The sequence below is a fragment of the Cucurbita pepo genome, chromosome 9, assembly GCF_057944985.1.
Source record: "Cucurbita pepo subsp. pepo isolate OVF chromosome 9, ASM5794498v1, whole genome shotgun sequence".
NCBI classification, from domain to species: Eukaryota; Viridiplantae; Streptophyta; class Magnoliopsida; order Cucurbitales; family Cucurbitaceae; genus Cucurbita; species Cucurbita pepo.
Window position 1 is genome coordinate 47,182 of NC_141806.1, and position 24,002 is coordinate 71,183.

At 38.0% G+C, this 24,002-nt stretch overlaps 5 protein-coding genes and 1 long non-coding RNA gene across 9 annotated transcripts; 3 read left to right on the forward strand and 3 right to left on the reverse strand.

Moving 5' to 3' along the window:
- Positions 1-768: 768 nt before the first annotated feature.
- Positions 769-2,200, reverse strand: LOC111801491 (large ribosomal subunit protein P1). The gene is made up of 4 exons (XM_023685502.2): positions 2,051-2,200; positions 1,851-1,951; positions 1,532-1,741; positions 769-1,049 (listed from the first exon to the last, which is right to left on the reverse strand). Exons 2-4 carry the CDS (start codon positions 1,917-1,919, stop codon positions 996-998), a joined length of 333 nt encoding a protein of 110 aa, XP_023541270.1. The 5' UTR covers positions 1,920-1,951; positions 2,051-2,200; the 3' UTR covers positions 769-995.
- A 4,019-nt stretch (positions 2,201-6,219) lies between these two features.
- On the forward strand, positions 6,220-10,489 carry LOC111801994 (polyadenylate-binding protein-interacting protein 12). Of its 3 annotated transcripts, XM_087127173.1 has the most exons (12): positions 6,220-6,377; positions 6,556-6,679; positions 6,757-7,375; positions 7,710-7,820; positions 7,916-7,960; positions 8,061-8,133; positions 8,206-8,318; positions 8,451-8,510; positions 8,640-8,687; positions 8,805-8,873; positions 9,847-9,908; positions 10,022-10,489. In XM_087127173.1, exons 3-12 carry the CDS (start codon positions 6,806-6,808, stop codon positions 10,077-10,079), a joined length of 1,209 nt encoding a protein of 402 aa, XP_086983299.1. In that variant the 5' UTR covers positions 6,220-6,377; positions 6,556-6,679; positions 6,757-6,805; the 3' UTR covers positions 10,080-10,489. The 3 variants fall into 3 exon arrangements, with proteins under 3 accessions (XP_086983299.1, XP_086983300.1, XP_086983298.1); XM_087127174.1 differs by lacking the exon at positions 6,220-6,377 and having other exon boundaries at positions 6,449-6,679; positions 7,713-7,820; XM_087127172.1 differs by lacking the exon at positions 6,220-6,377 and having other exon boundaries at positions 6,451-6,679.
- LOC147790951 (uncharacterized) lies at positions 8,897-9,630 on the reverse strand. Its single transcript, XR_015422511.1, has 2 exons — positions 9,435-9,630; positions 8,897-9,366 (listed from the first exon to the last, which is right to left on the reverse strand). It is a non-coding gene; the product is annotated as an uncharacterized LOC147790951 (long non-coding RNA).
- A 1,203-nt stretch (positions 10,490-11,692) lies between the features above and the next one.
- Positions 11,693-13,478, forward strand: LOC111801688 (homeobox-leucine zipper protein ATHB-5-like). The gene is made up of 2 exons (XM_023685794.2): positions 11,693-12,691; positions 12,771-13,478. The coding sequence occupies exons 1-2, from the start codon at positions 12,302-12,304 to the stop codon at positions 13,095-13,097; spliced, it is 717 nt and encodes a 238-aa protein (XP_023541562.2). The 5' UTR covers positions 11,693-12,301; the 3' UTR covers positions 13,098-13,478.
- A 461-nt stretch (positions 13,479-13,939) lies between these two features.
- Positions 13,940-15,651, reverse strand: LOC111801689 (ubiquitin-ribosomal protein eL40 fusion protein). Its single transcript, XM_023685795.2, has 5 exons — positions 15,477-15,651; positions 15,277-15,363; positions 14,625-14,727; positions 14,256-14,322; positions 13,940-14,163 (listed from the first exon to the last, which is right to left on the reverse strand). The coding sequence occupies exons 1-5, from the start codon at positions 15,577-15,579 to the stop codon at positions 14,137-14,139; spliced, it is 387 nt and encodes a 128-aa protein (XP_023541563.1). The 5' UTR covers positions 15,580-15,651; the 3' UTR covers positions 13,940-14,136.
- A 650-nt stretch (positions 15,652-16,301) lies between these two features.
- On the forward strand, positions 16,302-23,114 carry LOC111801686 (rab GTPase-activating protein 22). Of its 2 annotated transcripts, none has more exons than XM_023685790.2 (5): positions 16,302-16,735; positions 17,489-17,624; positions 17,738-17,787; positions 21,149-21,202; positions 21,331-23,114. In XM_023685790.2, exons 1-5 carry the CDS (start codon positions 16,581-16,583, stop codon positions 22,664-22,666), a joined length of 1,731 nt encoding a protein of 576 aa, XP_023541558.1. In that variant the 5' UTR covers positions 16,302-16,580; the 3' UTR covers positions 22,667-23,114. The 2 variants fall into 2 exon arrangements, with proteins under 2 accessions (XP_023541558.1, XP_023541555.1); XM_023685787.2 differs by having other exon boundaries at positions 16,592-17,041.
- Positions 23,115-24,002: the final 888 nt, after the last annotated feature.

The window sequence follows — 24,002 nt, forward strand, 5'->3', positions numbered from 1 at the left end:
TGACCTTCATTCCCTCCACTCTTATTCACCAAATTCTTATAATGAAGATTCATTGCACCCTTCCCATCTCTAAAACTTACCCACACACGTAGTTTCTACACCTCAATTTCCGCACAAAAGGACCAATTAGGTCTACCCCAGTTGTATGTCCTTAACCTTCGTCAACCCTCAATCTACCTCTCAACTCACATGCATGCCTCGTACCTCATCAACCTCCATCTACTCTACTTTAACTTTAAGTTTTGCCTCAAAGGAAAGGAAAGACCTATGTTTAACTTTCGCATATCAAGTATGATATCAACCAATCATAAATCACTTTGTTTCAAGTTAGTATCAATGCAAACCTTTTTCCTAACAATCAATTTTTATATTCCAATAGCCTTTACAATAATGAAGGTGTGTTCCTTCATGTTATTTTGCTCATTTTAATCGTCTTTCTCCAACCTTTCTCCTTCAACCCTTGTGGCTTTCTCCTTCAACCCTTATGGCAAAATCATCCTCTTCTACTACTTAGTTACTTCTGTGTTTTTTCTTCATTTACAGTAGTATCACATGATCAAACTTCGGAATTAAATTTCAAACATCTTTACAACAATTGTTTAATCTAAAATTTCTTCACGATAGGCACACATTTGACTAACTATCATTATTGCTAGGCAAAAAAAAAAATATATCAATAATCGATTCACCACCATTTGTCCCGAGCAAACTACAAATGTTTAAGATTGTTTTACTCACCCACGTCCAAGAGTTACAATGCCTAGTTAATTATCAATCCAAGAAGTACGGGTTGGCTTTCATCTCATTTCATTGTTTTAGTAATCAAACAGAAGTTGAAAAGACCAATTACCATTGTAAATTAAATGAAAAAGAGAACTACAAACTCACTACTAAAAAACTTGAGACGATTGAACAGAGAAAAATAAAGATAAATCCAATAAGGCTACCACCCAAAAACGTCCTAATGCAATGCAACAACGCAACAAAAGGGCATTCTAATCGAATAAGCTGAATCCCATGTCGTCATCACTCTCTTCCTTCGGCTCCTCCTGCACAATACGCTTAAGAATGAACAAATATCGAAAGGGGAAAGACAGATAAGATTCATTCCAGGCGACTACCATGTCAATGACGATGGTCATTAAAATTTGCTAGGTACAAATTATGCTGTCAATACAAGTTCAACGAGGGATAGCTATGATCATCTAATGGGTTAATTATGAAAAGGTAAACATTTTTATTAGCATAATTTGACCATTGTATTGTCATGACAAACTAGTATTAGTCATACCAACATACAAAACGTGGGTCAGTTAGAGCTACCAAAGGTAAAGCAGCATATTTGATTAACGGGTTAATACTGATAACCGGAGTTTATAAACGCGTCTATGGAAGGTTCCCTACATAATTATTACATCCGAGAGAGTCCATGAACAGTTGAAATGATCGTATGTTGTAAACGTATGAAAGAAACTTATCAAAGATATAGCTAAATTGTAAGAAAGAGTAGAAAAAAGATTCATCAGCATACCTTCTTTTCCTCAACGGCAGGAGCGGCAGCAGACGCAGCACCACCAGCAGGAGCAGCTACAGACACAGCAGCCGCAGCGCCGCCACCACAGCCAACATTCAGAAGAAGGTCCCCAATATCCCTCTTCTCCGCCAACTTCGCAAACAGGCTAGGCCAGTAGGATTCCACACAGAGACCTGCAGCTGCTACTACGGCTGCAATCTTGTCCGCCTAGATACAAAAAAAAATAAATAAATAAAAACTCGGACTAATCACGCATCGAGCATTCAAAAAAAAAAAAAAAAAAAAATGAGAGAGAGATAAAGAAAGTGGTTGGTACAGTGATTGCAATTCCATCATCGTGAAGAGCCAGGGCGGCGTAGGCGCAAGCAAGCTCACTGGTAGACATGGTTAGCGTAGCGCTTGATATGCAATGAGGACCTATAAATTAGAGAAGCAGAGGTGAGAAAGAAGGCAATCGGAAACGATTGAGTGAGAAGCGCAAGATCAATAAACGGAGATCTTGGAGGAGCGACATACCGTGAGAGTACTACTTAGAAGCCAAATGCGCGTACGGCGATCGCCACACCTTTCACTAAACTATGCTATATATCGGGGGGAAGGAGAAATAGGGTTTTTGATGCTCCATCGATATCGGACCGCGTTCATCTGACTGGCTTGGGCTTCAGTGGACCAACGAAAATCTATTGGGCCGTTTGTATATTTTGAATTGTTTTTGAGTTATAAATTTTCTTAAATAAGTAAATTATAGAAATTAGTAAAAGGGTGTTTGGGGATGGAGCTACATTATTACATTATACATAAGAAATAAGGTATTAATTGGGGTTGGGGAGTAATTAATTTTGTGGAATCCTTTTCCACAAAATATGAGCTCTGCTTAGCCATTTTGAGCAAAACTGGAGTGGAGGGCGGAGGGTGGAGCCCTGCCTGCCTAAACCAATGCCACAACCTTCGCTCTCCGTCCCCACATCAGTCCTTAATGCAAAACTCACATAACAGCCTCCACAAATTAGATATCACCTTCCATTTTTAATTAATTATGCCTAAACGCTAATATCTTCCATAATTAATCACGCTAATATCTTCAATTTTTATTATATCAATCATCTAATATATATAATCACGATTAATGTTTATTTGTCGATTTTGGAGAAATCACGATTAAGTCACAATTCAAGCTCAAGGTTTTTGAAATAAAAAGAGTAATCAACTAAATTATTTTTCGGACATATAATATTATGAATGACAAAAAAAAATACGAGATATTTGTCCTCCATATTGACTAATAAAAAAGGAAAATAAAATATAAAAAGAATTTAGGGGGAATTAAAAAAAGATGCCAAAATGCAAAGAGTGGAGACAAAATGAAAGAAGAACCAAACTAATCATCTTTCGACGTTTCCTAATAAACAAATCCCAGTAACAAACATGTGCACCCTAACTCATCATGGTCTTGTCCAAGTTTTAATAACCTCCACAAAAATTTATTTATAGTACATTCATTTTTCTTCCCGATCTACCCCCACATCTTTCATTTTTATATTATTCCCATTTTTTTTTTTTAAATTATAGATTCAATTTCTATTATTAGAAATTTGTGTCCCACTCCCCATGGTACGTTAAATAACATTAAAATTTAGTACTTTTCTATATAATTCAATACAAATTAAGTATTGGTTTTGCACCACGCAACATCGTATAATTGACCATGGTTCCACATCTCTTTCCAAACTAAGTCCATGTGGCAATGGTGGGGAGGCGCATTTTATAAACTATGGAGTATCTCCTAACGAAAATTGATGATATAAGTCAAAGTACCTCAATCATGTAATATGTACTTCAACGAAGATGGAAAAAAATGTTGTTCATATTACTTAATACAAATTAAAGCTATAATTAAAGAAGAACCGAGTTTCAACATTTTTTTCACATCATTCTTAAAGTGCATATTGTAGGATTGAAATGTCTTAGTTGGTATCGTCAAATATGATGACTTTGGATAATTTTACGATGATGGATGAGCCGCTCCCTCCATTTATATTTTGTATAATTTGAAATTGTGGTAGATTCTAATATAATTATTGCTTTTAGATAAGGTAATATAAACGTTTAAGAGTTTTAATAAACTCGAAAAATTAGAGTTTTGATTTATTAAATGAAGTTTGATTTTTGTGAAATATAAAATGAAAATAAAGATGTAAAAGGTCAACTACTAAATTAACATGATAATAAAAACACGTGGACTGAAAACATAATTGAAGTTGAATTTTTGTGAATATACTTTGCCTCCACTAGAAGCTTCTCGGATGCCACAGTTGCGGACCCCACTCCTAATACCTACAAAATTACACGTCACCCTTTGAATAGAAGATTTAATATTTGCCTTTCATTTTTTACACAAAAATTCAAAATTCCGCACATATTTAATTAAAATAATTATAATGATTATATATATTTTCTAAAACAATTGAATCCATTAAAAGTTCTAAAAATTCTTTTCTGTAATAATTTATTAAAATTTGTTATTGTAAAGTCGAGCTCAACTAGTTTTACTAGGCACTTAATTTTCTACTATCCTTGTATTGTAAATCTTTACCCTCTTTCGTTTAAACTAGTTAATCATCTTCCACTTCTACAACTAAAGCAACGTCACATAATTAACCATAATTATAAGTGTGATGAAAGGATATGCTTCTGCAGCAAATAAACTTCACTTGTAATCATAGCCTATTTAAACTACGACAATGCATCACATTATCTTGATTAAACAACAATAACGAAAGATAAAATAATGCAACTAAACAACAACCTATCACTTAATCAACACAAAATTATAATTAGATTAGGATGTTTTTACATGGGTTTGATTTAATTTTTGTCAAATTTGTAAATAGTTTCAACATTTGGGTATTTTTTCTATGTTTGCAAACACTATTTTTTTAAGGTTAAAACCAAATTGAAAATAATTTAATGACATTTAGGTATATTTAGCCAAAATCAAGATGATTTTAGAAACAATTTTCACAAAGTCTCTTATGTATAAGAATTAGCAAATGACATCCACTAATGAAGAAAATATCTAGGTTCAGTTACAAACAAAATGACCATGATACCCTTTTCTCATAATTATTAAAAATAAATAAAAAATCATATAGTCCATGTCAAACCTCTTTTTCGTTAAGTTGAAAAATATTCATATCTAAATACCTAAATCAAAGAAGCTAAGAGCATGGCTTAAAGTTCAATCAAGCCAGGATGGTTAAGGAGAACCCCAAATAGTGTAACAAGTTTTTATTAGTTAAAAGATACGAAAAAAATTATTGCAACCTTCATCATTTTAAATACGATGGTCATATGAATAATGAGATATATAACATACACCCAATGACACCCAATGACATGTACCCTATAACCAAAGGCTAAATGTTCAATTCTCTTTAGCGGAATTTCATACATGTGTGAATAGTAATATAATCATTTAATTTATAGCAATTAAATAAAAATTCACTAGAACAATAAACACAATTAATTGTCATTTTACATTATCATCAAACCATAAATGCTACAAATAGCTCCATCTAGCATAGTTTTCCAAAAATTAAAGTTTAACAAACAATAGAAAATAAGTAGCCAAATAATTTGGTTGATTTTTGAAGAGAAATTATGTCTATTTTTTTTAATCTCCCAAAAATTCAGGAAATCTCAACTTATAAGAAAAAAAAAATGAATTTAAATAATTTAGGTCAAACCAAATCTTAAATCTTTTAAAAATCAACTTTATTTAAACAATAGGCTCTCGTATTTTTAGACTCATTTAACGCCAAAAACGAATTTTCAGTTTTGGTTCACAGGAAATCATTTTAAACCTTGTAGGTTTAGATTTGAACAAAAAAAAAAAAAAAAAAAAAAAAAAAAAACACTTTTAATAAAACCACAATTTTTATCCACAGTCAATATTTAAATTTTCAAATCAAATCTCGTTTTTCTCAAAACAATAATATTTTTATATATATATTTTTTTGTCCAATATTACACATTGAAAGAAAATAATAATAATAATTGAATTTCATTCATAAAATAATAATAGTTGAATTTCTTAGCGACAGACAAGCTTCCTTTGTAAAAAAAAAACATTAATTTAGGTGTAGATAAAAATGAATATTTTAATTTATAAAAACAAACAAATTTAAATTATATATATTTTAAAACAACATTATATTAATTTTTAATTTATTTATCATTACTTATAATAATAATAATAACAATAGTAATACATGATGTTGTAAAATATTAATTTGACAGAAATGGAAAATTAAAAGATTTATAACCATTGTGAAAACAGTTTTTATAATCGAAGAGAGATATATTATACACAAAAGTGTTGAATTTAAGGTAATATATGAATAAAAGGAAATGATGATGAAAAATGGTAAAAACAAAATGTGGGCGTGGGTGGTGAATGGCATTTGCATTTATAAGAGGAAAAATTAAATGTGATAAAGATATAATGATTGGTTTGCATATAAAGAAATAAGGAAATAAAGAAATAAAGAAATAAAGAAATAAAGAAATAAAGAAATAAAGAAATAAAGAAATAAAGAAATGCAGAAAGAAATGCATGATGCATGGTGATGGTTCATTCATGCATGGGTGATGGGAAAGGGCATGGATATGGGCATTTTAGGAATTTTGAAAAGTTTGGTTGGGTGTCCCTGAAATATGTTGAGGGCGAGGGGAAAAGGGGAGGGGAAGAGGAAGACGGAATTTCATCTCATCGGTCATTTCTGGGATGCTGTGCCACTCTCATCTCCACCGCAATCCGACGATCTGATTCTGAGCAGCCCACGTACACACCCCCCCCTTCCTTCTCTCTTTCTTCTACGCCTCTCTGTCTGTTTACCAAGCATCGCCCCCCCCCCCCCCCCCCCCCCCCCCCCCCCCCCACCCTAACAACCCATTAACATTCTCTCTTGTTTTTTTCATAGCAACAACACCACCCTTACCTTTTCTTAATTCGCGCACAGGGGTTTTCCTTTTCTGTTCGATCCTCTTCAATTCTGCTTCTTCTCCCTCACTTCGATCTCCTGCTGCCTTCACTCCTTTACCAATGGAAATGTGTTAGATACATAACCCCTGCCCTCCCCTCAGGTAACACCCATCCCCCACTTCTTTCCCCGCTTTTTCGTTTTTCTCCTTTCTGATCATACGATTCAATTGATTTTCAGAATAACACTGCAAAACAACCACCTTTTCACCACTACTCTTTCTCTTATCATGGCGGTTCCTGAGAATGTTGGACCCAAAATCGGTTCTCCAAGTCAAACTTTGGAAAATACCATGGTTTCCTCCGATTCTAATGACCCCAACGATGTTGAGACTCAGAAGCCCAACAGCGATTCTACGGTCCCCATGAATGGAGAACCCGACTTTCATTCCAACGGCAATGATCACGATGTACAGATGAAGGCACAGCTTCAGGAGAGAGCAGCTACCGCTGCTTCCTTTTCACTTCCTTCAGCCAATTTCAAGCCTCAAATGCCTCAGATGCTCAACGGGTTTGAAGCTAATGCCCAGACGCTGATGGTGAAGTCTGCTGCCGGGTATGGGATGAATCAGAGGCCTAACGGAGTGATAAATGGAGCGGATGGAGGAGAAAACTTTAAGAGGGACATGAGCGATCTGGAGGACTTACTATCCAAATTGAATCCCATGGCTGAGGAATTTATCCCTCCTTCGCTTGGTAAAAATTTGTCTGGTTACTTCGGCGCTGGTGGGCTTGGGTATACTAACGACTTTCTATTGCAAGCTAATTCTGTCAACAACGAAGGGCATATGAATCGAAGGGTATGTGGGGATCTTGGATGATTTGAAAGATGTCCAACTGTTATTTATACTATTACTAAACTTTGAATGCCGTGCACCTCGCTTTGATTTCTGTACTACAAAAACCCTCAAGACTACATGATGGTTTTGTAGGGTCGGGTGTTGGAGTTTTTGAACATTGAAGTGTTTTTTTTTATTTTGTAGTGCTGTTAACCTGCTAGAAGAGCAGCTTGATTATGTATTATTTGATTGCACATTTTAGCACCAATAGATTTTAGAGAAATCTATTTTGTGTTGAATGAATCTACTATTGATTTGGTTTCTCTTGTTTGTTTCCTTTATTCTTTTCGCTTAGAAGAAGAATGGTTTTAGCCAAGGGAGAAGGAGGATGAATAATAAGATGAATGCGGTGAAGAGGGATGAGATGACCCGGAGGACGGTGTATGTATCAGACATCGATCAGCAGGTAAGAGACCTCCATTTCCAAAACTTCCTTGATTATATGCCTTGCACTTCTCCTTTTTGACCAATCCATTTTTGGATCATGGAATTGCATTGTAGGTGACTGAAGAGCTACTTGCTACTGTCTTTGCTGGCTGTGGAGAGGTAGCGGGTTATTCTCTTTCCTTTCATTTGATCTGTTTTTTTTTTTTTGTTTTTTTTTTTGGCATTTTACTGCTAGCTTAATGTGATGTATCTTCAATAGGTTGTTGACTGTCGTATCTGCGGTGATCCCAACTCCATTCTTCATTTTGCCTTCATTGAGTTCACGGATGAAGGTACAGTCCCAAACTCAGTATATCTAGATGTATTTCCGACTATATCATATCTAATTTGCTTCATGCTAGCAGAGGGTGCAAGAGCTTCCTTGAGTCTTTCAGGGACAGTTCTTGGTTTCTATCCAGTTAGAGTGCTGCCCTCAAAAACTGCCATAGCACCTGTCAATCCTGACTTTTTACCCAGGGTAATTAACCGTCTTCAATGTCACTCCTTCATTTTTTTTTATCCATTCTAATTTGTTCCTAGCAATGCTATCAACTCATTTTAATTTATTGTACTTCTTTTCTTGAAACTGATTTTGTTTTATTGTTTCTAGTCGGATGATGAACGTGAGATGTGCTCAAGAACTATCTATTGTACAAATATTGACAAGAAGGTAGGTTTGCAAGTGAAAAACTTTCTGAATGAATTTGAGAACTGTGTTTTTGGAAGAGGAGAGAATGAAAGAACTTAAATATGCTCGATTGTTATATTGATTGTTTTCATGGTATGTGATGTCATGTAGGTTACTCAAGCAGAGGTCAAGCTGTTCTTTGAATCACTATGTGGAGAGGTCTGTTCTTCGTTTAACAGATGTCTTATTTCTTCGGAATTTTATTTGATTCTCTTTACAGCGCTTTTATGTTTTCTGGTTGTGGCTTAATCTATGTAATCTGTTAACCTCGTGTAGGTTCAGCGCCTTAGGCTACTTGGAGATTATCATCATTCCACTCGTATAGCTTTTGTTGAGTTTACCATGGTAATCTTGTTCACTTCCGTTGATTTTATTGTTTTCTTTTTTTTTTTTTTTTTTTTTTTTTTTACACTTTTTTCTTCTTTTCCTTTTGTGGGGGTGGGGGTTGGAGATTGAGCATTAGAGGAGTGATGAGGATGGACATGGTTTGCCTTTTCAACTATTAGAGGGGTGGTGAGGATGAATTTGGTTTGCTACTTCCTAACCCTGAAGAAACTCACGCCAAAACGGGGACGATGGCAAGCAAGACAAACTTGCCTAGTTTGATTGACTTAATTAATGAACAGCCATCAATTCAAATTCTGGATTTCTGAACCGAGAGAGATCAAGAATTCTCACTATTTCTTAGATTCATGGACCCAATTCAATTCAGTGGGATCTTTCCTTCACATTTTTTTGATCAAGAACAATTATCAACTAAATCTGATGTGTGGTTCTTGCATTTACCATCTATCAATGCATCTTTGCTTTTATGGGGTACAGAATGCATTTAGAGCACCTTTGTCGAACCCCCCCCCCCCCCCCCCCCCCCCCCCCCCAAAAAAAAAAAAAATGCATTTAGAGTACTGCTTTACTTGTTATATCTATATGTAAACTTAATAATGGATGTGGTTTGCCTTATCAACAAGTCTGTTGTGATTCTTGAAGTTATCATTCACCAATACATCGTTGGTTTTGTGGCATATAGAATGGAGAGCACTTGAGTGATGGCTTTAAGATGCTGCATTCACATCTGTCGAGCAATTTCAAATATCTTTGTAATGCATATATCATCTATTAAATCGTCAAAGATTGATTGTTTTTCATTTGAGTGATTATTGTTTTTCATGTTTGTGAATAACAAAGCATTAGCTATGCCCTAAAAGACTTTCTAGAGAACATGGGTGTTTACCCATGCAGTTACATGAATGAAGTCGTGTTTGGCTGTAACTTCACCATGACTTTGCGTAACTGTATTGCATTTATTCTTAATTTGCAGGCTGAGAGTGCAATTGCTGCACTTAATTGCAGTGGAGTGGTGTTGGGTTCCCTGCCAATAAGGTTAGTATAGCTTGTTCTTGTTTCCTTTTCTGGTATTGGGTATTTTGAGAAACGTGTTGTGTTTTTGTTTGAAGAAGTAAAACCGTTTTGATTCTTATGGGTTTTGTTTTCAGGGTAAGCCCATCAAAGACCCCAGTTCGCCCTCGCTCCCCTCGTGCCCAGCTGAACTGATGCTCCCCTGCTTCTATCCCATGTGGGCCTAGTGCCCAATAGATATATTTATATATATTGCATATATATATTATGGTTATAGAGATATGTCCAAAGGGGTTGTGGGGTTTGGTGGTGCATGATCCTCTGCAGTGGAGTTGAGTTGGTACCTTTTGGTGTACCTAGAACTAGGTGTTGTTGGTGAATGAGATATTTGTTTAGTTTTTTTTTTTTTTTTTTTTTAATATTTTTTTTTTATACAGTGGATGGCATTTTGAGGCTCGTAGTCGTTTATCTGTGACGATGTTATGATGGATGGACTGATGGATTCTGTAGGGTTGGTCCCTGGGAACACTTGCAACTTGCTTTCAATGTTTCTAACTGGAAACTCTCTCTTAATCAACCTCGCTTTAGTCATTTGTTTTTGATCATCTACATTCTTTTTTCTGGATGCTGTGTGTTTGTGTTTTTTCATTATCATTCTGCTGCTACATAGTTAGCACATAGAGATGGTAGATGGTAGATGCAGATGAATAACCCAGGACACAGAAGTTGATAGGGAAAACGGTGATGGAACTTTCCCTGAGAGTGTGAACTCTCAGGGAAAGTTCCATCACCGTTTTCCCTATCAACTTCTGTGTCCTGGGTTGGAGTTGGTTTGAATCAAGTTTAGGAAAATGAAGAGTTTTGGTGAAGGTGGGTTGAAGCTGAACCTAACATCCGTATGTATTTCTTTATTTGTTGAGGCTGTTTGGTAGGTGGGAATGCTTTATTAAGCCGAAGATAGAAAGCAGTGAGCAAACTAAAGTTGAATGTGAAGAAGATGATGAAAGAAAGTAAGAAGGAATGAAGGAGGAATAAAGAGGAGAAAAGAGAAGAAGAGATGTGGGGGCATTTCTGGAACCTCAGTTCAGGGTAAGCCTTGAGCGGGGGCAGAGGATTATAATGGTTGGACCCCCTACTCCTCCCTCCTCGGATTCCTTGACGAGCTTCATAAACAGGAATCACAAACCGCCGCATACCCCTTCCGGATATTAGCCTGTTCTACACCGACCAAGATGCCCTCCCCACGTTGGAACGTCGTGATGGGTTTTCTTGTTGCCGGAGAAGTTGATGAGGAAGAGGATGGAAATCGGAAAACGGGGATTGGGGTTGGGGTAGAGGCTGCGGCTGCGGAGGAGGAGGCTTAGAGCAATGAAGAACATGGATTTTCAAAACTCAATTCTTTCTCACAGAAACTTCTCCCCAATCTCCTACCCAGTAACTAATTATCTTATCTTCATTCAATGCAATGCCTACGCTTCAAAGCGTGATGCTTTATCATTCATTTTGAAATCAATTTTGAAACCATCACTAAGTTCCCTCGAAACGTGTCCAAGTATTAGCCAGCCAAAGCTTCAAAATTCAAAGCCACCTTCTCCTGCTGCCTACAAGACTTTACTACCAAACTAAGCTATCTTTCTTTTTCTTTTTCCTTTTCTTTTTTTTGGGTGTTTCCCAAAACGGCAGCTTGACACTCAGAAATTTCATTGGTTCGTTGTATCAAAGGAGATTGTCAGCGTCATGAACTCGCAAGGGCCGTGGCGTGCAAGCCATGGCCTTTTATGAATAAACAAGAAACCAATTTATACCTTACGCTCACTGCTAAATATGGCAATCCATCGCCGTCTTGGATCCCCAAATTCCACTGCTTTGTGCTGTGCCATCCATCAAACACCAGCCAAAAGCCAAAGCCGCCTCTTCCCTTTGTAAATATGCTATGGATTTGACAACAATATTCACAATACCTTCACTTTGTCTGTATTTGGCCACACACAGCCATATCCAATCCCAGATATTATATCTCATTCAAACTGAAATTAAAGGCTCTGATTGAAATAAATCACTATGATATTTATGCAAGACACAGCAGATATTTGTGCCCGTGTAAAAGGAAAGGGGTTCAATGCATGGGAAGCTAGCTAGCCCAGGATAAGCATGTAGTATAGTGCCTTTATAGCAAAAGGTTTTGAAGAAGAAAAAAAAAAAAAAAAAACACTGTTAGAGGGTGGTGGTGGTGCTTAGTTTTGAAGCTGAAAAGGGAAAAATGGATGCAGACGACCACAGGACATGGGCTGGAAAAAACCACACGCTATTGAGCTCCATTGGTTTCCATGCAAACATTTGTTGTTTCACACTTCCCCCTATAAATATATTCTTATCTCTAATCCTTTCCGAGAGAGCTTGTAGTTTCAACAAAAGTTATGGAGAGACAGGAGTACATCAAAATACAAAATTTTGAAGTAGCCTCTTCGCAGACATGTCCAACTCCTAGGAGGAAGAAGAAGAAGAAGAAGAAGAAGAAGAAGAAGAGCAACAACATGAACAAAAGAAGGTTTAGTGATGAACAAATCAGGTCACTGGAGTCCATATTTTATTCATCGGATTCAAAGCTTGATTCGAGGAAGAAGGTGCAGCTGGCAGCCGAGTTGGGACTCCAACCTCGCCAGATTTCTGTATGGTTTCAGAATAGAAGAGCAAGATGGAAGTCGAAGCAGATGGAGAACGATTTCAGGAGCCTCAGAGCTAGTTATGATAATCTAGCGTCTCAGTTTAGAACTTTACAGGAAGAGAACAACTCCTTGCTCTCACAGGTACCATAAACTCCTTTTTCCATTTTCATTAGTTCATCATGAACTGTAGTGGTAAGCACTCCCCTGGTATTTGAAACAGTTGCAAAAGTTAGGCGAGCTTGTTGAAGAAGAACCTGGTGAGGGATGTTATTCCAATAATTTTGGAAAAAACGCTGATGAGAATCAAGCAAAGCTAGAAATCTTAGAAGATGAACCGGAACAGAATGGAGTCACGTATTTGAACAACAATTCAAAGACAGAGAATGGAGGAGGACATCAAGCGACCCATTTGTTGGAAGGCAGAAGCAACGGCATAAGCCACAGTGAGGAGCAAGTATGGTGCGATTTTGAGTCGGATGGTGGTGTCATCTTTGAATATCAGCCGTGTAGCAGTTTGCACTTGCAGGGGCTAAGTTTCTGGGGATGAGAGGATTCCAGAGAAAACTAGGCTACATCCACTTAGAACTAAACCTCGTGTAGCAGTCTGCAGTGCCTAAATTTGCAGGGATGACAAAGGATTCCAGAGTTAACTAAAAGTGGCTCACAAATATTGGTCTTAATACTGCTAGGTCGGTCTTATTACTATCAGATTGGCTCCCCGAACAACTTGAATTCTAGGTGCGATCTTTCCATGGCTTTACATCACAAAGAAACTGTTGCCTCAGCTCACCGGTTTAGCTAACTGCTTGACATTAAAGATTGCCAATTAGAGTTGGTTAATATGAACTAATCCTAGAAACTGGAGACTTGCTAGTTGCTTTGTAACACATTTACTATGAATCCAAGTTCCCATAGTAGCTGCACTCAAGAGTTTGGCATGGACAAAGCAAGTAGTACGTTTTAATCCCTTGTTTGTGCACTTACAAAAGAAACAAACAGAAGAAAAAATGGACGTTCAACGCTTTCAGATGCATCAGTGCATTAAAGAAATAATGCAACCAGCTTCATTCCTGGGATCTCTTATGAACGTGTTTGTCATCATTTTGAAAGAATTATGCTACGATAGTATTATTATGAAGGTGTTCATATATCATCGTTCGAATGGACTTTCAACTGAACCAGAATTGGACTCAACCATCAGCCATACCTGATCCCCAATCTTCATGTAGTGGCACTTTTAGTATATTTTGAATTATTGTATAGTTGCTTCTTCCCAAAGCCCATTCACAGTCAAAATGTATTATCGATTATTTTTTATGGTTGTCCCAATATTTAGCATTCTAGTTACTTGTTAACAGTGGGAAAGAGTCCAAAAATGAGCTGTTGATGGAAAATAAAATGACCGAAGATTTGGTACTACAAAGTCAAGAACAAAACATACCATAACTGAGAATGTCGCAGAAACAAAAATTACAACAATTCCAACTCCTAATGAGTGTTAAGCAAATAGTTCTGAGCATAAATGCACCCAAAAATAAATAAAAACATAAACTTTTGCATAGGTTTCCTCTCTCCAAATCAATGGTCTACTTGATCTTCTTCTTTGGCCTCAACTGCAAGTCAATGATTAACCCAAAAAGGTTAAAGTAGTGGCAGCAAGATTCACAGATTTATCAGAAAATTACACCAGGAAACAATAAATTACCTGGTTGCTGTGTCCGCACTTCTTTTTCCTGCAGTTGACAGCACGAGGGTGCAGGCGGGCATAGCACCTGTTGTAATACAATTGTACGTGAGCAACCTTTGATAATGATTAAGAAAGCCACCACAAACGTACGTATATAAATTTTAACTCTAATGCAACGTTTTAGCTTCTAAAGACATAGGATGTTGATACACTTAATTGGAAATTGAACTAATGCTAAAGAAATTAAAACAGAAAAGGTATGGATAACCACCCAACACATCCAACTCCGAGTATAATTTTAATTGCAAGACAAAACCACAAACCCCTCCATCTTGAAGAACCGATCGGAACATCTTTTTATAAATAATGAAAAGTATAGAAGCTTACTTGCGGCAGATCATCTTGTCCTGATTGTACTTCCTAGCCAAAGCCATCAAAGAAGGCTCAATAATACCACCACGAAGCCTGAGCACCAAGTGCAGAGTTGACTCTACGAGGAAGAGAAAAATGATGGTAATGAGATGCAATTTTCACTTTTTAGAACACTGCACTTTTAATACATCCCTAAATTTTAAATACATCCCTAAATTTTGGAATAAATCATTGTTTCGAGACCTTTTAATACCAAAAGATCCTATTCGCAATATTATATAACTGGAAAGTATGAACTAACTCAAATTTTTTATTTGCTTCGCAACCAAAATAGATAGCTGCAAGTTTGAAAACATTTTCAGATAGTACTTGAGCACATCCTAGCTCTTTACAAGAATCAGAAAGTGTAACTTGACGATGTCAGAACGGAAACTCCACAACCAGTTTCGAGTCTCACAGGTGTCACATGACATACAAAACGCTACTCAACAAGCAAAGCATGTATTCAAATTAAAACCAAGACGGTCGCAAAAGAAGATTTACAGATATACCAAACCCAGTGGATGAGATTACCTAATCAACAAACAATACGTTATTTTCTCAAATTTTATTAGCACGATTTATTTCTTAATAGGAAAGAGAATACAATGAAAGGCATAGCACCAACCCTTCTGGATGTTGTAGTCGGCGAGAGTTCGCCCATCCTCAAGCTGCTTCCCAGCGAAGATAAGCCTCTGCTGGTCCGGAGGAATACCTGAAACATGCACCGCGAATCATTAAGATCTAAAACACATGCATTAAGAACGATGAAAAGAAGAAGAAGAAATATTGCTTGAAAAAGCAGATAATTTAGAAAAAAAATCGAACCTTCCTTGTCCTGGATCTTAGCTTTGACATTGTCGATGGTGTCGCTGGACTCAACTTCCAACGTAATCGTCTTCCCAGTAAGGGTTTTGACGAAGATCTGCATCCTGTCGTGTCGTCGTTAAGGCTCTCTCTGGTTAGCAACTCTGCCTTCGCGACACTGACCTCCTCGTTGGAATGGCGATTATAAGCCCCTTTTATATGGTTTTGAATTAGGGTTTTGTAGGGATGGGTGTTTGGGTGCAGGATTACCGTATCCCAATTGTGTCTGATTCTCTTATCTTTGGGTGTGCAGTTCACAAATGTAAGCCCAAATCGAAGTCATGAAGAGGCCACGTTGAGGATAGTTCACAAATGTACGCCCAAATCAAAGTCATGAAGAGGCCACGTTGAGGATAGTTCACAAATGTAAGCCCAAATCAAAGTCATCAAGAGGCCACGTTGAGGATAGTTCACAAATGTAAGCCCAAACCAAAGTCATCAAGAGGCCACGTTGAGGATAGTTCACAAATGTAAGCCCAAATCAAAGTCATCAAGAGGCCACGTTGAGGATAGTTCACAAATGAAGAGGCCACGTTGAGGATGCAAAATGGGCTCCTTTGGCCCAACCTCGGGCTAATTTCAGCCCAGTGTTGAGGAGTCAAATGTTAAAAGTAACGAACGAATTAAAAGAAGATACATATTTTTTTGAATGATTAATGGTTTAATTAAATGAATGTTTAGTATGTTGATTCGCAAAGATGATTGAAAATAGAAAATTTGGGAGGTTAGGGGATGAGGTGGCAGTGAAGATGAGCAAAAGAAAGGGTTTAAAGGTAAAAAGTAGGGGCAGGGATGAGACACTTGACGGAGTAATCCACTTATGAGTGTTTCTTCTTCTTCGTCTTCGTCGTCTTCTTCTTCTTCTTCTCTCTCCTCCTTTTCTGCATCTAGAGAGAGACAAAGCGGCATATACAAAAGGAACTTGCTCTCCTCCCCTTCTCGTACGTGGAAAAAGCCAACTCCATGCTCTTGGCCCCCAACCATACTTCAAGCCTCTCTTAGATTCATTCTCCTAAAGGATAACCCATTGCCAACGAAGCTCCGATCTGCATCTTCTTCCCCTCTATGATCGCCTCCGGCACCGACATCGCCCGCTCCTTCGGCGTCGGCGGCGGCTTCGTCTCCCGGATGATGGCGGGGGCACGGCCGAATGCAGCCGTCGCGGTCACGGCCTTGGCGGGCCTCGCTGTGGTCGTCGTTCTCTTCTACTCTGCCAGTAGGTAAAACCCATAGCAATCTTTTCTTCCCACAATTTCACATTCATCTCTAAGGGGCCACAAAGAAGGGGTTCATTCGCTAGTAAAGAGGGGAATTTACCCAACCCCAATTCCTTTATGCCCACTAGTCAATTTTCCATAGATGAGAGCTCTTAAACAAACTCCAACTCCATCGTCTCCGGATCCGAATTCCAATTCTCCTCCTCCTTCATCTTCCTTGTCGTCAGCCTCGTCGTCATGGGTTCATTTGCGTTCGGTTCTATTCGTTGTTACTTCTTCTTCACCGGCTTCTTCTTCCTCCTCTGATCGGTGAGTCTCTCTTTCCTTCCTCTTTTGCTTCCCATTTCTCTTATTCAGCTCAAAATTAAGCATAAACCTAGTTTTCGACAGGGATCTTGGCCATTTCGGGTTTTGGTCGTTTTTCTAGGGTTGATCTTTTGCTCAATCTAGGTGTTTAGGTCGTCTCAGTACCATGTCTCCTTTACATTTCTGGAGTATCTAGTTTCCTTCACATTTAGGTTCCTTTCTTACCAATGTGAAGTTACTATCTAAATCTCCAGTTTGCTTCGGTTATTCAGAGTACTTTATCATTTTAGTATCTTTTTATTTTTCAGCTGTAACTGGTGAATTATTAGTGTCATTATCCTCCTTAGAAGGAGGTACATATATAGGTAATTGTGTATCGTGCTGAGGGTATTCCATTTCATTGGATAAATTTAAAAATGAATTGACTTCGATGTATTAACCATGTCTTAGGGGACGCCTTAAATCGCCTTGGTCACGCAAGAAAAGAAAGCACGCACTTTCACCGCAACAATGGAGGGGTTTGTATACGCCAGATGGGAAACTTCGAGATGGCGGCCTTAAGTTTTTAAAAAAAGTTCGGAGTGGAGTGAGTATAAATCACTTTGTCTCGTGCATTTTCTATCCAGCGTTGAATAAGTTTCTTCTTTCATAACTTTGAGGTACTTACCCATTAGATTTTGATCTGATGATGTCTACCAGGGAGTAGATCCAAGTATTAGAGCAGAGGTCTGGCCATTCCTTCTTGGAGTGTAAGTGAATCCCCGGCCCCCTTCTTTTCGTGATCTTGCATATGCTTATTCTCTTGTTTTATGTACAAAATATTTTAGTTCTTCAGTCCATGAGGGATTTGGCTAGAATGCTGATTCTTCTGGCTCCTATCAAGTGCATCATCTTAACACAAATATATGAGCTATTTTAATTCAGAACCTCAGATTGTGTGACCAATGTAATCTTAATGAGCTTGAAAATATATAGGCTGGTTTGTTGATCTTTTCCAAAGTTTCCCTCTCTAAAGGTTTTGGAGTTAAAAGCATAAATCTCTTGCTCTTGGGTCTTGTGTATAGATTTGTATGGTCTTCTCTACATTGCTCTTTTATCCTTACAATCATTGTTTGTGGGCAAGAAAGGAGTGATTTGATGCACAAGTTTCTTTCTATCTAGTTCATTATTTATTTATTTTATTTTTTGATCAATAACTGAGCTTTCATTGATGGAGAAACTAAAGAATCATAAGGGAATACAAAGGGAGAGTCCACAAAGGGATAAACACCACAAGTAGGGTCTCAAGTCAAGCAAAATAAGACCTGAAAGTTAATTGTAAAAAGGTTTTGCCACCAAAGCCCAAAGATAAACATAAACTTTAACAAGGGACCAACGGTGATCTCTAAAGTCCTCAAAAAATTCTACTGTACCTCTCTCCTCAAAGTTAGAACACATCCCAACTTGCCACAAAAACTTTCCTTTATTGGAAAAAAAAAAGATGAAGAAGGAACTCCTTGATCATCTCTTCTTGCTTAGCCAAAACGTGTCTATCTAGTTCATTATTATTGCTATTATACCATCATCATGATTTTTAAGATCTCATCCTCTTCTTATTGCATATCCGTGCCAGTTAGATGTCTCTTGGAGATTCACCCCTATTTAGCATCCCTTTCTCTTACTAAGCACTACGCATCCGATCTGTATTTTATAATAGCAACGAGTATCATGCCCCAATATACATAGAAGGTTGTCCCGGCATGTCTGCAATTCTGAAGTATAATGAAGGTTGGAAGTTCTGCTTGTTGTTCACACGATCACGATGTTTTGGAATCGATGATCTGCGATAATTGGAGAGACTATGTTACTAGGTTTGTATCATGCAAACATTGAAGGGTGTAGAGCCATTCCTGCATAAGAAAAAAAGATACTGCATTCTGATGCTTCTTCCCACCATAACCTCTTTCTCTTTTGCATGTGGTCATCTTATATTTTGTTCACTTTTTATTCAAGACATTTGTAACGACCCAATTTTCGGTATCACGAACCCCAAATATTTTGTTCACTTTTTATTCAAGACATTTGGAACTACCCAATCTTTGGTATCACAGATCTCCACGTACACTCAAGGGTAAAAAGGGCAGTAAAATTTTCTTTTGTAAAACGGGAGACTCAAGGAATTTGAAATTTAAATATGCATTCAAAACCGACACAAGAAGGATAATATTCGAGCAATAGCATTTAAAATAATAATGAAATGACAAGAAAGAAGATGACTCGATTTGAAGGGCACCCCCTACAGGTGCATGGCTCCGCACGCTCTTGTCATCAATAGTGGTCTACACTCCATCTGGAAAAAAATAGAATAACATGGGATGAGTATAAAATACTCAGTAATCAACCTACTTGTAGGCTCTTGTCAGACTTAATCCTACACACAGAAGCATGGTTATGTGCTCATAACAGTACATAGCGGTAGCCAAACTATGGCTTAACGTCTATACCAAATTTTGTAGGTCGCTGCGTAACTAACTTTCAGCATACCTCCTTTAAGGAGTACTAAATCCCTCTTAGGTTCACAACCTAGGGTTTTTTGTTTCCTCTTGGCTCTAAGTTTCATCTATGTCTAGGTCCTTCGTCAGTCTTGTGCAAAGTGCGCCTCGAGTCGTTTGGCCCATGGAAAGGCCCTAAGGTAATACTCATAAGTCTAGGAGGAGCCCTTTTTGCTCCTCCATACATGTCTACCTACTGAGCTTTAATCAGTGGATTCTCCTTAGTGGTGCCGGCAACATTTACCTGTTCCTACGATTAGTAAACTACATGTCACTATGCCCTTTTTAGGCTGGAACAGGAAACTACTTGCTCATGTACCCTCATTGAGTTAGAACAGTAAAAGTACCTGCTCATGTACCCTCATCGGGTTAGAATAGTAAAACTACTTGTCACTACGCCACTTAGTCATGGCCTCTCCCCACTAGGCACCACCGTAAGTACTTCAGTAGTATACCCTCTATGACTCCCAAAATTCTCTATGGGTGACAACTAAGTCATGTGTAACAAGTAGACCCTAACCACTGTTGGTTAGTTCACAAATAGGGGTTGTGCCCTATCTGTTCCTACAAGGTACCTAGTCAACCGAAGGAGGCTATGGAATTCATGACTAAGTACTAGGACCAAAATACATGAAACAATGACTCATAGTCTATGGATACCACGACTAGCCAGCACTCTATGGCACATAGCAATAGTCAAATTCGTTACTGGGCAATAACTGGTTATCCAAACCCTAAATCATGCATAATAAACGTATGAAGAAATACAACATGTCAGTCATGCTCATGGAGTGATAATGATCAAACTTCAACAATCTGGAAAGCATAAAAGCCTAATGATCTATCTGAGTTCACAACCATGCGAGCGGAAGCTGTATAAATGTAAGTAGGACTAAGTTGTAAACTTTTCACATTATCTAAGCAAAGTTATCATAAGAATAGGTTGAACTAGGCTCCTAAACATAATACTCAATCATTGTCCTCAATCCTAATCGACTTGCTCCGTATGGTTACTTAGTTGATTGTATACTTCCTAAGCTTGTTTTGGGTCTTCGAGGATATTCCAAATTTCTCCAAAATTCCTCAATATGTCCTAAATTAAATAAAAAGAATTAACACCAGTGAAATTGACTAGCTTCAAATTTGTTAAAAAAGAAAGGAATGTGGGTCAAGAAACTAACCGTTGACTGTACGGCCATCTTCTCCAACTTGCGTGCTTGCCATTCTGCTTTCCTTCCTTCTTTTTTATTTTTTTATCTTTTTAGAAAAAAGATCTTTTATTTATTTTCTACATTTCTTTTATAGTCTTTTAGGCTGGGTTTCATCTACACCTGCCCCTAGGTTGTTTGCCTTTTTTGTCGTAATACATTCACCATTTCTTACCAAAAGAAAAAACTGTATACATATTTTGTTAACTTCTCTATAGGATTAGTCATAGCGACACCCTCATTTTGAAGATTCATGTCATGCTATATATGCCTGCTGTACTACTGTGCTATGTGTTTGTGATGCTTGGTATTGTTCAACATCGTGCTGTGTGCAAAATGTGTATTGACATGACCACTAATGTTTTCAACAGCTATGACTTGACCAGTTCTGAAGAAGAAAGAGATGCTGTAAGAGTACAGAAGAGGTATATGTCAAGTGCTAATATTATTTAATTCTATTTTTCTTGGATAAGTTGGTGGGGGTATTTTACCCACCTAAAGCTGTGCTCTGAGTTGGCAGTTTAAACTTTAAGGTGGTACATATATAATGCAGGAAAGAATATGAAAGGCTTCGCAAACAATGCCGATCTTTACTGAAGTTTGGGGATGAGAGTATGAAGTTGAATGATGATGATATGAACTGCCACAAGGAGGGGGGCATTCAGCATGCTGCTCATGGTGATGACTCTTCAATGAACTGCAACAAGGAGGGGGACAATCAGCATGTTGCTCGTGGTGATGACTCTTCAATGAACTGCAACAAGGAGGGGGACAATCAGCATGTTGCTCATGGTGATGACTCTCCTAGTTTGGGAGATGTGATAAGTGCTAGAGAATCAATTTCTAGTGATGAAAGGGGTTTAAACTCGGGGGTTTTGTTGGAAGAGGATGACAGTTCTAGAGGGATGACAAATGCTGATGCTTCTGTTCTAAATACTGAATCATCCGACTCAGATTCGTCTGGGGATCCTGAAGTTAGTCATACATTCCCTTCCTCTGATGGTAGAGAAGATAATGATCCTGATTTCACCTCCAAAAATTTGTCTCCCTTGGTTGAGGTTACATCCAAATTTCGCAGTAATGAAGACTTTACAACATGGCAGCGGATCATCCGTCTTGATGCAGTACGTGCAAATGCAGAATGGATAGCATATGCACCATCCCAAGCAGCAGTATCGGATGATAAGGCTAGGCATTTGGCTGAGGTTGTTGGTTTGAAAGATTACGATCACCTAGAGCCATCCAGGATCTTTCATGCTTCTAGGTTGGTCACCATTCTTGAAGCATATGCTCTTTATGATCCTGAAATTGGGTATTGCCAAGGAATGAGTGATCTGCTTTCTCCTATAATTACCGTGATAACTGAAGATCATGAGGCATTCTGGTGCTTTGTAGGGTTCATGCGGAAAGCTCGGCATAATTTTAGGCTTGATGAGGTTGGGATTCGAAAGCAACTGAACATTGTATCTAGGATCATCAGGTTCAAGGACTCCCACCTTTACAGACACCTGCAAAATCTCGAAGCGGAGGATTGCTTTTTTGTTTATAGGATGGTTGTGGTACTCTTTAGAAGGGAATTAACTTTTGAACAGACACTGTGCCTATGGGAGGTGATGTGGGCTGATCAGGCAGCTATTAGAGCTGGTGTAGGTAAATCATCTTGGAGCAGGATTAGGCAACGAGCCCCACCCACGGAGGATCTGCTGCTCTACGCAATTGCTGCCTCGGTATTGCAGAAGAGAAAGTTGATTATAGAGAAATACAACAGCATGGACGAAATAATAAGGGAGTGTAACAGTATGGCCGGGCAACTTGATGTATGGAAACTATTGGACGGTGCTCATGATTTGGTGGTGACCCTCCATGAGAAGATAGAAACCTCGATTTAACGAGTAAATGCCCAATTGTTGGGTTGTTAGTTTACGTGCCATTCTTCCTGGACCCGTATCTAGGCTTCTGCTCGGAGAAAGTGCAGCTCTCTTGGCTCTTATTCAAGGGGGTAGCCAGATGTTTCTTTTGCTCACATTCTTGTAGCTCACTCAAGCTCACTCAAGTTGTAGTGACGGATTTTAATGATGAATCACTATAATTTGCATAACATTGCATCCTCACCTTGATCTGTTTCAGAGTGGCTGCATAATAGCTGAAAATGGGAGTAGCCTATCGACAAGCACGAGAATGAATTTTGAAAAAGTAGAAAATATTAGGTCATTGGTGTACGTTTAGCTGGAGTAATAACTTCTGGTCTACATTGTTGGGTTGTTTTTTTGTGAACTTGGTTCATGTAATCTGTTTCCAGTTAACCAAAGTCTATATTCAAGAATTTTAGTCGATATCTTTCCGAGATCAGATCTCTTAGTTCCTACCAAATATCTTGCAAAAATAAAAAAGTGTTGGGGATCTGGGTCATCAATGAAAGAGATGCCCAGAAGAAGCTCTGAACTCGTTCATGGGGTTTTGTTGAGCGTAGTCATAATGTTGAGCTTAATGATATCTGTTGATCCGAGCATCATATATGTTGTGATGAGTGGGAAAGATCAACTTGGGGATGTCTAAGTACATTGAGTTAATTATGCTAAGCAGGCTGAACTTTGCAAAAAACACGTTATTCGTGTGGGTCCAGCATTGTTATTTAGAGGTTGATGTCGAAGCAAGTTGAGAAACGTTGGAGATTTTCATTTACTGATGAAACACAAAGAAAAAGGATCTTGCTCCACCAACATTGGGTTTAGCATTTGGTTAGCGAGTAGGAAAATGAACTGACAGGAGCCTTAAATCAACGGTGAGTTGTTCCATCAACTGGGAAGGTGTTCTCTGCTTCTATTTACTTGAACTCGTTGTCCATTTGCTGAATTGTCCAAGCTTTATTCCTAAATCTAGTTTCTAGCCTTTGAGAAGTTCCATCTTGTGATTCTTCAAACTGATCATCTCTACTGCTAGCTAATCTTAAGTATAACTTGGCTCTTTATAAATTAAATTATGTTTCAATATCTTAACTATGCTTAGAAGTTCGTTTCTTTCACTTTATAGGGCTCAATTTTTGTTAGCTCTACCTCTTTGCCTTTGGCATCTAAGGTAAGTTGCGAGCTTTCTGCAGGAATTTGGTTGAGATTTTCTGTTTGACTATTCAGTATTCATCATTTAAACATTTTTGAGAGAGGTTGACAAACAAAATGAGTCGTACCCTTCTGTGTCTTGGTTGTTGCACTTCGCCGCTTCTTAAAA